The sequence below is a fragment of the Stegodyphus dumicola genome, chromosome 5 (genome assembly GCF_044657685.1).
Source record: "Stegodyphus dumicola isolate Sdum_Otavi_A_Nest chromosome 5, ASM4465768v1".
Classification (NCBI taxonomy): domain Eukaryota; kingdom Metazoa; phylum Arthropoda; class Arachnida; order Araneae; family Eresidae; genus Stegodyphus; species Stegodyphus dumicola.
The window spans coordinates 223,105,042-223,121,243 of NC_140772.1; the positions used below are offsets into that span (position 1 = coordinate 223,105,042).

At 30.4% G+C, this 16,202-nt stretch overlaps 1 protein-coding gene across 9 annotated transcripts in view; it reads left to right on the plus strand.

Moving 5' to 3' along the window:
- Window positions 1-8,242, plus strand: part of per (period circadian regulator) — an 86,211-nt gene extending 77,969 nt beyond the window's left edge. For 8 of the 9 annotated variants that reach the window (XM_085817707.1, XM_085817699.1, XM_085817703.1 and 5 more), the window contains one exon: window positions 4,412-8,242. In XM_085817707.1, the coding sequence (XP_085673833.1) occupies window positions 4,412-4,465 (54 nt within the window). In that variant the 3' untranslated portion in view covers window positions 4,466-8,242. The other variant, XM_085817706.1, reaches the window with a different exon arrangement.
- Window positions 8,243-16,202: the final 7,960 nt, after the last annotated feature.

The following is a 16,202-nucleotide window of genomic DNA, read 5'->3' on the forward strand; positions in this document are numbered from 1 at the left end:
CATCAATTGCTGTTGGTATATATCTTGCACCACCTGGAGTTACAGTTTGCATTGGTCCACAAAGATCTGTATGCACTAAATCAAATATCTTGGAGGTTGCAAAGTAGACTTTCTTGGAAATTATTCTCTGCATGCTTTAGTAGCAATGCAGTCCTTACATGTCAATACAGTAGAATATTCATACCTTCAGCCATAGATTCATTGCACATCCTTAAAATATCGGCAGGATTTCTATAACCTAATTTTATGTGCCAGTCATGAATGCATTCCGTATGGACTTGTACAAAGAGTATACTCACTTTCCTTAAGAACATACAAACTTTTTCTGACATAGTCAAAAGCTATTATATTGTCAGTGTTCACAATATGGCATTCCGTACCTTTAAAGTTCACTTCATATCCATTATCAATCAGCTTCTTTGTGGATAATAAATTTCCAGATAGCTGTGGAATAAAAAGCACATCTTGGATCGTAATCTGTATTTCCTCATTTTGATTACTCTGATATTTTACCAAGCAATTACCTTTTCCCTGACTAAACACTGTATATCCGTTAGCTAAAGTTATTCGCTCAGGAACAGAATTACTATCAAAACTGCTTAACAGAGTTTTATCATTGCACATATGAATGGTGGTTACAAAATCAATACACCAGTAACCATGTAAATTATTCCTACTTGTAAAGCAATGGTAATTAGAAACTAGTTTCGCTTCATTAATGTCACTTGAACTCATAGTTGTATTGACTTGTTGCTTTTGGTTATGCTTAAGCTTCTATTTCTCATATTTCCTGCAGTCAGCCTTTAAATGCCCTAATTTCTTACAAAAGAAACAATTAGGTACCTTTTTTATCAGCTGAACTGTTACACGTTAAAGAAGAATATGACTTCCAAGCTTAATTCTCGCTTCCAGTACCAGATTCTTTGTTTTTGTTTTGACAAATATACTCTTCCAACTATTTATTTCTAATCAATTCAACAGTTAAATCTGCTTCTGGTTGTGTTTCTAAAGCTGTTATTAACATATTATAATTTTCAGGTAAGCTACTTAAAATAAATGCAACAAATAAAGGTTCTGAAATTTTCTCACCTAGCTTTACAGTTGATACACAATAACTTCCATTTTCATTAGATGATTGCTCATTTGCTCTTTATTGCTGTACTGCAAATTACACAGCTTTTTCAAAAGTCCAATCTTTCGAAATGGTATTGACTTTTCATGGTACTGTTTGAGAGTATTCCATGCCTCTTTCGCAGTCATACATTTTCTAATATGTCCTAATTGGTTATCTTTCAATAAAAGTCCTCTAGTTGCTCTAGCTTTTCCGTCTTTCGAAATCCACTTTGTAGTTACTGGGGATGGAGGTTCTGTATTAATAACATCCCGTAAATCCTTAATCAGCAAGAGTTCCAGTTTAAATTCCCAAGTCTAGTAATTTCGTTCATTCAGCTGTTTGATGCAGACGCAGTTTAGATCCATAGCCGCCATTGCATAATCATTAAGGACGAAAGAAGAAAATTAAAGTAATCGCTGTTCATCAATTTTTAGTCCAAAATGCTGATTCAAAATATTATTATACGCCTTTATGAAAGACTTCTTCTAATTACGGGGCCCATAACCTGTTATATAAATAAATTGAATTATAACTTCATTGCAAGGATAACAAACGTTTATTAGGAGAATGGAAAAGGTAAGCACATTAACATTACTACGACTATATAACTGATGTTCTAAAGTTGGCAGATTGCCCCAAAACATAGATTACGTCATTTAGCGCTCTGAGAGGTGAACATAAGCTAATAAAGAAAAAGAAATCACATTAATTATTGCATCTCGAGACATTTGGAGTTATAACATAACAACATACCTTCCATGCTTTTATAAAACTATTAGGTTTTTGACATTTAGCCTTTTATTTCATTTATGTATACAGCTGAAAACATTGATCATTGTTGTTTTTCTATTTGATGGCAAGTGCTTTTCCTCAATGAAAGGCAATAGTTTCACCTTTTCCTAGTTTTTTTTTTCTCCACTCTGTGTTTTGTGAAGTATTTACTTAGTACATAAGAAGCTTGTGTACCAGATGGCTATGCACAGAAATTACTAATTATAAAAAGGGTGCTTTTTTATTTCAGAAATGTTTTTTTTTGTAATTAATCGAGCATTTGAATTAGCTGAAGTTAATCTTTATATTTCTGATCAAATATAATCCTTTTTTTATGTATTATAATTTGTGATTATGTATAGTATATATGATTCAGATAAGTTTTATAAGATTACCTCCTCGCTCAGAGTACCTAAACATGTTATGGTCTGTTGATGTTTGGTCTCTGCTGTGTTAGAAGAAAAACTAGTCTTTTACTCAAATGTCTTCATTAGAGGTTTTTGTTTGTTTTATTTTGTTGTTGGTTCTTCAGAATGGTGTTTTTTCACTTGTCTTCAATATATGATTCATAAAGAAACTTATCTGTATGGTTATTATGTGTGTAGCAACTTTTAAAAAATGATGAAGCTCAAAATAAAAATTTTAAAAACAGAAAATTTCATTAATGTCTGTTCTCTGGAATTTTAAAAATTTAGTATTCATTATTGGGGTTTATTTTTTAGGATTGTAATTAAACATATTTTAATAGTTCATAGTAATTAAGAATTTACATATATTTCCCAGTTAATTCTAATTTTATAATAGATGTATTGATAATAATGTAATGCACTTTTGTGATTAATTATTAACATTTGCAGTCTTTTATTTAGATTTTGCATTTTAACATATGATTTTGTTTGTTATTTGAATCTGCTATTTATAGTTCTTAACTGTAATTTTTTAAAATGTGGATGCATGTCTGCCACCCCTTCAATGACAAGAACTTCCTAAGTTAATTAATGTAAGGAATTGCTTTGTGTGTGTGTAGCTTAAAAAAGTTGTTAAGTTGTAATGAAATATTTAGTGCATGTGCAGTTATATAATTTTTGTGTAATTTTGTACTTGTGTTCTAATGATTTTCATCATCTCACTTCTATCAAGTTTGAGGTGGAAGTATCTCTTTTTATTTCCACTTTAATGCTGCCATTCAAGATCTTTGCAGTTATCATTTGAATAGATAGCTATCCCATTTTTCCATATTTTCTTTTTTTCAGGCTGATTCCGAAACAGAGGCGGGTCCACTGAGCTCTCTAATGGAATAATTCTAAGTTCAAGCACATCTCCAAGGATTGAATTTTGGAGGGGGACAGATGTGCATGTTTCAAGCCTAATTTCTTAACCTAAAAGCATTTACTTTGTTGCATATTGCACATGCTTAATTCACCATAAAAATCTGTGTTTTAATTTTACTCTGTTCCACAGTCATTATTACATTATATTTCGTAATTGTTACCTCACCTGTTTTCTTGCATGTTCTCCTTTCTTTCATTCCCCCCCTTTATCTCTGGGTTTCTTAGTTTCTGCACAGCATGCAAAAAATGCCAAAATAAATCTGATGAATTTTATATAAATATCATAAAACAGTAAATATTTATTAATTCAAGATTGCTTAATAAACAAAATAAGAAAAGGAGTCAGGAATGTGTTGAGTTAGAAATTTTGAGAATTTATTTTTATATGACGTTTCTTTGATGTATATGCAAATTTGTTTTTTAGTAGTTACAAATAAAATGTGGTAATATATTTATAGCTTTGGTGCTATTATTGCCTAGTAATAATATGTAATTCATTTTTTGAAATTATTCATTAGTGAAAGTTAGTTTAATTTTTAGCTGTTAGGAACCGTATTTTAATAGTGAGTTTTAATATTCTGACATTGAAATGTTGATGAATATGATGTATTTTATCAAATTCATCAGCTATTTTGCACTATTTTTAGCAGTTGTGTGGTAAATATTGTAAAAGAAAGAGCAATTTAAAATGAAAGAAAATTCTTTTGCTTTTTTAATTGAGGAATCACTGTTTTGGAAAGTTTTGTATTTTATAAATATCACAATTTAAATGTGCTGTAAATTAAGCAATTTTTTATAGTGATTTTAATTGCAGTAGTCAACATTTAAGAAATTATACATTAAATATTTCATAAACTGAAAATTATAAAGCAGTGTCTGCACAATGCTTTATTTTTATTGTTCATACCAAGTTTAATATCCATCTAGTATTTCCATGGGGATTATGTGTAAAGTAGTGAGGGACAAAATTTGCCACATTTGCTTTTCTATAATTTTAATAACTTCTTAATCATGTCAAGTTCCTAACAAACAAGTTAATAAACACAAATATTACATGTTATCTAGACAAATCATATCATACACCTGTACTAATAGTAAATATATGGCATAATATAAAGTGGTATAACATTATCACCGTAATACCATCAACATAGATATGTTCATGAGAATGATATAATTTCATGTGTATTTCTAGGAGTTGGAATACCGGGAGGCAAGTCTCTTGCAACTCATGTGCGAGGATTCATAACTTTTTTCACGATAAATTATTCCTAAAATAATTTCATCACTTTTGTCACCTCAGCTGTCTTATTTGGTCAGAATGCTACATTTTTTTAGAACTTGGACATACATCAAGTGTGGACATTTTATTGGCTATTTTTGTTATCATATACTGGAAAAAACCTTGCCAAACTCATATTTTTTTGCCATGAAGAACTACGAGATGTCTTATAAACTTGCCTTTTCTTGTATCTAAACAATGTTTTTCTCTTTAAATTTCACATTTGCATTTATTAAAGGAGTAAAATATTGTTTTGTATGCCTGTTATTTAGTAATAATATTTTTTAAATTTCATGTTCAAATATCAAAATGGATATTTTTCATTATTCATTTCATGTATATTACACTCTAATATATTCACTGTAAAATAAATGTTTGTAAACAAGCACTCTCCCCCCCTTTTTTTTTAAAAAAAAAAAAAGCTGTGTTTAGAGAAAATTTGTACAATTCATGGGATTTTCAGATCATGGTATTATTTTATATTTTGTGCTATTTATGGACTTATTGATATTATATAAATATTAACTTGCTAAAATGTATTTCCATTTCTGTTATGCCATAAAATCATTTTTAGTGCATTCAAAATTATAAACATTATAATGAACACCAAAATTTCAAATAGACTATGCCTTTAAGCTATGTAATATTGGTGTTTAACACTCAGATAATACATTTTCTGATTAGTTTATAATGACATCATAGACATTGAAAGGTACAAAGCTAAATAACAAGATTTTTATATTTCAGAAGTCTCACAAAGCAGTGTCTTAAAGTATGTAAGAGATAATTCAGGAAAAAGGTTGTTTTCATTGTGTTGATTTTAACTGAATGTGCAGATTATTGCATTTTTCGTACCTTCGAAAAATGCTTTGATTTTTAGAATGGCCTGATGCTAATATATCAAACACAGGTAATTTTTTAGGTATCTTTCACCATATGTTTTAGAAGATGGCTTGAAGTAATGATTTATATTGTTGCTTTGCGCTGAAATGTTATTCAAATGAGTAAAAACTTTACTCACTGCTCTTTGGGTTTCGTCCCATGGGTGCTGTCAATCAGAATTGGGATGGAGCTTAAATGTGTGCTTTTTGTCTTAATTAAATTATCTAGTCAATTTTACTGATATACTTAAAGTTTTTTAAATTATTATTTGATTTAAAGCTGCGAAATGAAGTGTATTTCACTGATAGATTTAATTTTAATGTAATTTTGTGATGTGGGTTAATTTATACAATATTAATTTTAAATTAATGTATTTCAGAAAAACTTGTCAAATATCCTTTCTTTTGCATGAAATACTTAAATTACCTGCATATCTTAAAATAATTTTGAGAAAAAAAGATACTTGCATCAATAATTTTGTATTTTTTGAATGAATTGGACCGACTCCATGTATAATTTTTCGAACATTCAGGTAATTAAAATTATATTATTCATAAGAATGATTTTATGCTTTATTTGGAAATTATACATCAAAGATTATTTTGTGATGTAAGGTCAATTTTTTATTATATTTTAATATTTATATTTAATGAATTACAAAGTGTACATGTAAAATGCTATATAATGTTTTCCTAAAATTTTAATAAGGAATTTTTTTCAGCTTTTTTCATTATGTAATCTATGTTTAATTAATGGTTTATGATATGATAAATTCTTACAAAAACTTTCAGTATTTTAACTTCCATGTCATATAAAACTAGATTTTGCTGTTTATTAATTTTTCATAAATAAAATTTTACAATTTTTTTTTATTGAAAATAAAGTATTCGATGCCTGTGAAAATGAATTTACTTATTATCTGATATGTAATTATTGACCTGATGTCCATTGAAGGATTTACTGAAAATAGAAAATGCAGGGTGTTTTTAAACAATAATTGATTTCTTTATATTAATACTTTGAGTTTTCTTGTAAAATATGATATAAAAGGCATCTTGATTTGTTTCTTTTATCTGTGCAAATATATATATGTATTTATGTAAAGTTCAAAATAAGAGGTCTTTTATGTATCACACTTAAAAAAGATTAGTATGGAAATTATAAGTTTATTCATGTTGAAAATGGTAATGATAAAATGCTATTGATTTTATGGTGAATCTGATTTTTTCTAGAACGATAATATTCAAGTTATTTTTTTTTTAAAAAAGAGTTTGTTATGCTGTTATGCACACTGTATACTATTGTATAGTTATTAAATAGTTAAATCTTAGTAAATTTCATCAAGAAACATACTTAGTCATAAATGTTACTTAATGAACTTTATAAATGAAGCATATGAAGTGGTGTCATGTGATTTACAATATTGTATAAAACTTAAAGAAGAAACAATCTGTGTTTCTTCTTTACACAAGAAGAAACTTATTCTTTACCTCAAGAAGCTGTGGATGTTAGTTTATTTTGTTTGGAATTATGCAGTGTATAGATAACTTTCAGCTGGTTTTATTGAAAGGAAAAATGGTAGATAGGCCTCTTGTTTTTTTTACTTTAATTAATACAGTCATCTGTTTTTCAAAAAATTGCTTGTTATAAAACTTCTTAGCTAAAATGCAAATGAGATATCAACCTATCTCTCCTTTTTTAATGTAGACAAAATATCTAAAATGAAAAAGGACAACTGCATTTTTTGTAAGGATATTTAATTTAGTAAATTTTATGCAGTTAATTCTCAGAATGAAAATGGAGTTATTCATAAATTATAATATTTGTAATTCAAAGTTTTGGACACTAGTTTTATCTAAAAATATGTAATCCTGCAGTTTCTAAATCTGGTAATTTTATTTAAAAATAAATTGTAAATATTTATAAATTGTTCAAATATTTATAGCAGTATCTTTTAGATTATTTCGTTATATATATATATATATATATATATACTAAATAATGCATACTTTTTGTAAATATTTATAACATTGATAATTTCATTTACTTTATAACAAGGCTTTGCAGTATTATAAAAATGTACTGGGAAATGTTAATATGTGTGAAACATCCATATTTGTCCATTCATCATTTCATGTTTTGTAAATAAAACATTCTTATAAAATATTTTATGAGTTTTGTTACTTTTTAATGGAATGCTTAAAATAAATCACTTCTGTACTTGGCCTGTTGATAAAATATATATATCAGCTGTTATATGAACATGTCTTAAATTGAGAAGGGGAAACAAAACTGTCCATTTTTTTCTCCAGGGCCAAGTGAGTATAATTGTATAGAACAGGGTTACTTAAACTTTTTTCAGTTTATGACCCCTGGACCCCATAAACATTGCACAAATCCAACGTATGTGTAAGTGAAACTAAATTATTTCACTTGTACTGTAACATACTATTAAAATTTTAGGTCATTAACTTTAATTTTCGAATTTTAAGACACAGAACATAACTTTAATTTCTAATTTTAAGACACAGAACAATGTGAAAATTTTAAATAACCAACGAAATGACAGCATCACATGCAAAGCAAGTAAAATGAACGTTTATATTATAAAAAGAATGCGTCAAAACATTTTCGTTTTTTCGTTGTCTGTATCTATTTTCAGATACATTGTGTAAAAATATTTGGTAATTTTAAAATTATTATTATAAGTTAACGAAATATTAAAACTGCTAAAATTTTTAGCGATTCCCCTACGACCCACAGTTTAAGAAACTCTGGTATAAAACATAGTTAACGCAAATGCTGGTTTTGATGTAGTCAATTTAGTGAAATATTGAAAATAAATCTGCTTTTACCTTGGTCTTTTAATGAACTGTCTGTGGTTGAATTTATACTTTAGACATACTTAAGTTAATAGGAGACAAAAATTTAAGTTCAAAATTGGGAAGAATTTTTTTTGCTGGGAAGTAAGATACAGTTAGTGCAGCTGGTGGTTTTCAAATTGTATAAATAGTTGCAATTTTGAAATATATTTGTTAATATTTTAACAAAATTTGAAATTCCAGGGACACTATTATTAACAAATTAATAGAAATGATAAACAGATTATAAATTGCTTACCTACCTTAAACTGAAATTGGTGTTTAAACAGTTATTATATTAGAAGGAAGTATTACTTTTGAATGAGTATACTGCATATTAAATTTCATGATTATAATTACTTTTAAATTAAAATTGATGCTAAGAATATATATTAAATACCATTTCTCAAAATAATGTATGTATCTCAAAAGTGAATTCTAGCTGTTTTATTTATTGTTCATCAAGTTACGATGAAAATTTCCAAGACTTTCTTGACAATTCAAAAATACAGTATTTTTGTGCATATTTGTATTTCATATTCCAGCATTTGGAAAATACATTTAAAACTGATTTTTTTAGGGGGGGGGAGGGAAATTGAATATAAGGAAAGTTGACTTAAAAATGCGTATCTGAAATTAAAAAAAAAATTTTTTTTAGATAAAAGTAGATCGTGATTTCTAAATTTCTGCAATCAAATGAGGGCCCACCAGCGGCCGAGCAGTAAAGTCGCTGAACACTGGGAGTTCGGTCCGAGGTTCGAATCCCGCGAACGGGCTGGCTGCATGGGCGTTTTCGTGGTTTTCCCCATGTGTAACGTGTATACGAGCCAGTTTCCCTTAGAAAGTCCTCCATGAAGGCATCCCTCCCCTTAGGCAGATAGCCCTAGTCTGCTTTGCCATAATTAAATACACACGCAATCAAATGTTTTAAATGAATATCAATCAAAAACTTTTTTATACATATGTTTAAAAACCATCATACATTCATATCCAACCAAAACTGCTGAAATTTGGAGGATACCAACTGAAAATCAAATATGAATGCATATAATCCACTACTACATTATAAGAAATGAAGCATGTGATTACTTGGAAAACAAATCCAAACTGTAATTGGTCTTTTCCAACTCATATACAAACACAACCAAATTTTATCCCCCCCACCAAAAAATTGTTTCATTAAACATTTCTTTTAATTAAATTATTTGAGAAATTTTGTTGTTTTATGTTAAAACTTTCTCTTTAATTTTATAGAGAGATGTAATTTCTTGTTCATTCAAATTCCAATGTTCAAGTCCTGTAACTGCTGTGTCCAGAATTATCACGTAAGTCAGTTGAAACCTTTTCATTTTCAGTAGCCATTTTGCCACTTCCTTCCCTATCAGTGATGATATTTTCTAGATGTAAAACCATGTTATACATTTCACCATTTATAATTTGGGCATTGTCATCAGTGCATCTTCGTCTAGTTTCATTTGCATTTCTTCATATATTCCATTAACTGGAAAATTTTTTTTTCTGAAGTTATGCTACTCGGCACTTTTTAAAAAAAATTGCTGCATTTTCTGGTTGCTAGGCCAAAAGTTTCTGGTTGCCAAAAGTTAATCTTATCTTCAGAGATCAGCAGTATCCTATTTTTGACAGTTTTTGCTTACACAGTTATTTCAATACAAATAAAAGTAAAGCATAAATAATAACTTCAAAATACTTCTTTACCACAAATATCAATTATAAAATTTAAGCTGAATATTTTTAGAGTTAGTTATTTTAAACAAAATCTTACACGATAAACTATAATTCTGAAACAAAGTATTAAAATTCAATAAAATCTTTTTTTAAGAAAACCAAAAGTTAATCTTATCTTCAGAGATCAGCAGTATCCTATTTTTGACAGTTTTTGCTCAGACGCAAGTTACAGAAGCACAGAAGATAACCTTTGAATGATCCGCTTCAAATCTGGCTTTAAAACGGCAGACTTCTTACATCCATTTATCCTTGAAATAAACAAACTTGGCAATTGGTATTAGCAAACTTGTAAAAAATTCAGTAAATTTCTGGGATTAGGAGACCAGCACCATCGAAATTGATAATTGCACTCCTAATTTCCAGTATCTCGGTGGAACCTCCAATTTATTAAGACTGTAATGTATTTTGCAGTAATTTACAAAACAGACAATCTTCTTAGTAGAACATAAATTTTATTTCTAGTTCTCGGTGAGACAAATTTTATACAATTCTTAAGTGGCAAAATTTTAATACTACTCCTAGCTGGCAAAATCTTCAGAATACTAAATCTTTTTAAAACAATATCTCTCGTTGCTGAGTAACGGTTTGATACAAATATGGCATTGCCACTTCAACAATAATTATATTTATTTATTAAATAACAAGATATTACAACCTCTCCCCCCTCCAGATAAACTTTAATTTATATTTTTATAAATTAAAGTTTACAGTTTTTAAAACAATAATATCAACACAACACAGAATTAAAATACAAGCATTTAAAGGAGAATTAAACAAGAAATAACATAATAACATACACTGAAGAAGAGAGGAAGGAACAAAATATTTTTTTTTATCTATATAGAGAAACAAATTATTTAATCAGGCTAGGGAGTACGACTTAATGCGTCTACATTTTTATGGTTTTTACCACTTCGATGAACGATCGTGTAATTGTAGGGTTGTAGTACCAGTGCCCATCTCATAAGTCGTGGATTTAGACTCACATTATTTTTGAGCCAAACTAAGGGATTATGATCAGTCATGATGAGGAATTTAGTATGCCCGTCTAAATAACATTGAAGTTTCTTTACAGCAAATATTATGGCGGCGCATTCCTTTTCTGTGTTTACTTTTTTTCAGTTTCTGTAAACTTCTTACTGAGGTATAATACTGGATGTTCATTGTCTCCTTCATCTTTTTGAGCTAAAATGACACCCATACCAGAGTTTGACGCATCAGTTTGCAAAATAAACTCCTTATTGAAATCAGGTGCATGTAGTATAGGCCTTTGAGACAGTTTCTCCTTTAGCTCTTCAAATGCTTTTGTGCACTCTTCTGTCCAATTTATTTTCCCTTTCTTTAAGTTTTCTTTCAAAGTTTCTGTTAAAGGTGCTGCGATAGATGAGAACATGGGAATGTAATGATTATAATATCCCGCTAATCCTAAAAATGCTCTGACTTGACTTTTTGTGGATGGCACTGGAAAATCAAGAATAGCTTTTAGTTTCACTTCACTTGGCATTCTTATACCACGACCTACAATATGTCCTAGATATTTTACTCTATCTTGAGCAAATTTACATTTTATTGGTTTAATAGTTAAACCAGCGTCCTTTATTTTGGACAAAACGGCTTTCAGGTGACTTAAACGTTCTTCCCAGGTGTTTGAAAAGATTGCCACATCATCTAAATATGGAACAGCAAAGTTTTCACAACCGTGAAGGATTTCGGCCATCATTTTACTAAATGAAAATGGTGCATTTTTAAGTCCGAAAGGCATCTGTAGAGGTCTAAATGTGCCAAAACTTGTAACAAAAGTGGCTAATCTTTGAGCATTAGGTGTTAAAAGTATTTGCCAGTATCCCTTTGTTAAATCCAAAAAAGTTATATATTTTGCGCCTGCTACTATTTCTACTCGTTGTTCGATGTTAGGTAAAGGGAAGAATTGTGTTTTAGTCAATTTAATCAATTTTCTATAGTCGATACAAGGTCTTGGATCCCTCCCTGCTACTTCTACTAAAATCATAGGAGAAGTGTAATCTGAATCTCCTATTTCAATTATTTTATGCTGAAGCATTTTATCGATTTCTGTTTTTAATATGTCCGTTTGTCTAGGAGACATTCTGTATGGTTTACAATGGATTGGGGTGTTTTCTGTCAATTGAATATCATGCATTATTAAATGAGTTTTTCCAGGTTTATTAGAAAATATTTTTGAAAACTTCAGCAGCATATCATGCAATTCTTGAATCTGTTGTTCATTTAGCTTATCACTTAAGGAGCTATTTTCTTTGATGTCCTCAAAATCGAACAATGTTGGTTCAGAGTCAATTGTTGGGAAATTTTCCTCCATATCATCAATTTCAGACTGATCTTCTCTAATCATAAGGTTAACCGATTCTGCTCGTCTACGATAGGGTTTTAGCATGTTAACATGGGAGACTTGGTTAAAGTCATTTTTTTTTCCGAAACTCACAACATAATTAGTTTCGGATAATTTCTTCTCAACCTTCCCAGGACCTTTCCATTCAACTGCTAGTCTGTTTGGTTTATTCGTTGATACAACTAATACTAAATCCCCTTCAGAGAATTCTCTTTTTATAGCTTTACGATTGTACCACACCTTTCTTTTGGTTCGCATTTCCAGCATTTTATCTGTAGCCAGCTCTTTGCATTATTTTAACTGATTTATCAATTGAAAAACGTATTCAACAATATTATTTCCTTCGTCTTCAGGATTCATCCATTGTTCATATAATAATGTTACAGGTGTTCTAAGATTTCGACTATATACTAATTCTGCAGGTGTAAATCTCGTACTCTCGTGCGTTATTGTTCTTAAAGCAAATAGAGCTGCGGGAACTTGCTTCTCCCACTCGGGCTGTTTCGATACATAAAACTTTTAAAATTCGTTTGATTGTTCGGTGAAATCTTTCAACAGGGTTGCTCTGCGGATGGTGTACTGAGCTTCTAGTTACTTTTATTCCAAATTTTTCTACAAATTTAATGGCTAGATTGCTCATAAAGGAGGTACCTTGATCATTTTGTATTTCTTTTGGGAAACCCATTCTACTAAATATTTGTAACATGGCTTCAATTACTGACGTTGTGCTAATATTAGGAACAGGTACAGCATTCGGATATTTTGAAGCTAAACAAATAGCTGTAATTAAATATCTATTGCCATTCGGTGTTATTGGTAAAGGACCGCATGCGTCAAAGTTAATTTTTGAAAATACTTCTGCAATAATTGGTACTAAAGTCAAAGGTGCTTTGGCTTTATCATTAGATTTTCCCACTCTTTGACATGGATCGCAAGTTTTAACATACTCTTCTATTTCTTTATAGCAATTAGACCAGTAAAAGTATCTTGTTAATCTGTCTTTAGTTTTGACGAAGCCTAAATGTCCAGATCTGCTATCATGACATAATGACTTTATTTGATCCCTATATTTTTCAGGAATAACAATTAATTCCCTTTCATTTCCATTTTTATCTACTTTCTTTTTCACCAACAATCCATTTTCTTTTACTTTGAAATCATTTGTCTTGCTGGAATTTTCATTTTTAGCTTCGTTAAGCAATGACGCTAGATCTCTGCTTTGATGCTGAGATTCAATTAATTCCTTTGAATTAACATTAATCGCTTTCTTAAGTTCCTTGTCTTCCTCATCAGCTTGAGGTAAAATATCTTCATCAGTTTCAATAAACTTCAGTTCTTCTAGTTTCTCCATTTCAATTTCTCTGCTTCGATCATCTTCATGAGATCTTTTTACTTGAGATCGTGTCAAAACTGCATTTATTTTTTCTAAATTTAAGAATGATTTACTTTTGAACAATTGCGCAGTTTTGTTACCCAATACATATCTGCCTGGATCATTTGTAACAACAGCTGCCTTTGTCTTTATATGACCAAATTCGCAATTAATTTCAACTTCCGCTAACGGTAGACACACTAAATGGTCATTTAAAAGATATTGTACCCAGACATGTTCTCCAGTCATTTTTGCGTTATCTATGTATTTCCGAGAAATAACATCGGCTCCTGTGTCTCGAAGAATAGGCATTTCATGCCCATTAACTAAACCGTTAATTGTATATGTCTCTAACAAATCATCATTCGAAGATACGCAATTTATCTTTTCATTTGGTTTTCAGCGAGGACACTGAGGCTTAAAATATTCGTATGATCCACTCAAAACAACGTGGTCTATACCTTTTGTCATATAAATTTTCTTGGTTCTTGTTTTGAAATTGACTTCTTTGTCGGTGATCTTTCTGGTATTTTGAATCGTCCCATTTATCAGAATGCTTAAAATGAGGCGGATGCTCTATTTTTTTCACAAAATTATCATAACGCGGTTTAAATGATCCTTTGTTAATTTTCTCAGTCTGATTGGCAGAAATTTTCGGTTTTACTGTTTTTCTCATATCTTCAAAATTTTCAATTTTCTTAACCATCTCAGTGGGTGAAATTATGTTAGTCCACTCACCATAAAATGTTCTTTGAAATCAGGAGAAGTGCGCTTTTTAATTTGATCAACCAGCATGAGACCTTTTAGCTGTTCAAAAGTTTTAATGTTTAATCCATTAAGCCATCCTTCTAAATAATTCTTTAATTCATAGTAGAAATCATACCAAGTACTTTCAGTAGATTTTTGGTGTTTATTAAATAGTTGTCGAAATTTTTCCGCACTTAATTTAAATCGTTTTAACAGTAAAGTTTTTACATATTCATACTTTTTCGCGTCCTCTTCTGGTTCTCTAGCAATAAGCTGAACAACGTCGGGAGGCAGCAATGAAATAAGTTGAGTCACTTGATTTTCAGCAGGTATATTCATTATTTTAGCTTGACGCTCAAATAACACCAGAAATAAACTTATTTCATCTTCTTTAGGGTTGAAACGTGGCATGACATCGTGAATTCTGATTTTTAAAGGCTGCTCAGGTAACTGCGTAGTTTCTACCGGCTGTGCTGTGGCAGCCATTGCTTCCAGTTGAAGTTTCTGTAGCTCAAAGGCTCTAATTCGCTCTTCTCTTTCAAGCTCTTCTTTCTCTTTCGCGTTCTTCTCTTCTTTCTCTTTCTTCTCTTTCACGTTCTTTTTCTCTTTCTTCTCTCTCGCGTTCCTTTTCTCTTTCTTCTCTTTCGCATTCTTCTTTTCGTTCCCTTTCTTCTCTAATTGCAGCCAGTAGTTCTCGAGTAAACTCCTCATCATAATCGGGACTTTCCGTAATCAGTTTATGCAATTGAGCAATCTTAAATTCAGGTTTCATGGTTAAACCTAACTCTTCTGCTAGTACTTTTAAATCCTGTTTTTTACTCCTAGCTAAGAATGACATGTTGACACAAGTTACTTTTAATAGGCTTCTTTTTGAAATTCAATCTAAAAGCTCGTACTTGTATTAAAAATATATAATTTCTGGTGAGATTTAATTTCTCGAATACGAAATTCACACTAACCAATTGGAGAGAATTATTTAAACAACTTTGCCAGGTTGGTACAAAATAATATAATGCTACGTCGGGTTGAAGTTTTAACTCACTATTCACAAGCATCATTAGCTATAACTATATAAACACCTTTGCCAGTTAGGCAATACAATGGAATTTTACCAACGTCAGTTTGACGATTTTACTATCTATCTCCACGCCTGGTTGGCGATAACAAAAACAATTTTTGCCAGTTTGGCAATACAACTTTTAGAACAGAGTTGCCAACTCTCCCGATTTAGGCGGGAGTCTCCCGATTTTCGACCGATCTCCCGCCAACCCGATTTACAATATATTTCTCCCGACTTTTTCTTATTCTTAAAATTTCTCACGATTTTTATGGAACTTGGCTTAATACTTTGTTATATGAACAAAAGTGATTTTGGACGTTTGAAAGCAATTGAATTTTCTCTAGATTATATCTAAAACAAAACCTTACGAATCAGATAACTTCTGCTTTGTGAGTGAGAGCATTATACGTATCCCAGAAACGTCATTCTCCAGTTCTCCAATGGGTATCTGCGTGTCAGCTGGCATATATTAGCCAATGAGGACTAGGCAAGCTGTTATTTGGATGTTCTTTAGTTATTTCGTTCAATTTGTGCTGAGTTGTGTGAGTGCACGTGCCTTCGGAAGATAGTTTTAGAAATTACCATCTTTTGTTTTGTCTGCGAGAATGAAATACTCGTGTACGTTTCAAAAATCGTACACAGTTGACTTTCCTTCCATTATTTCCTCAAGG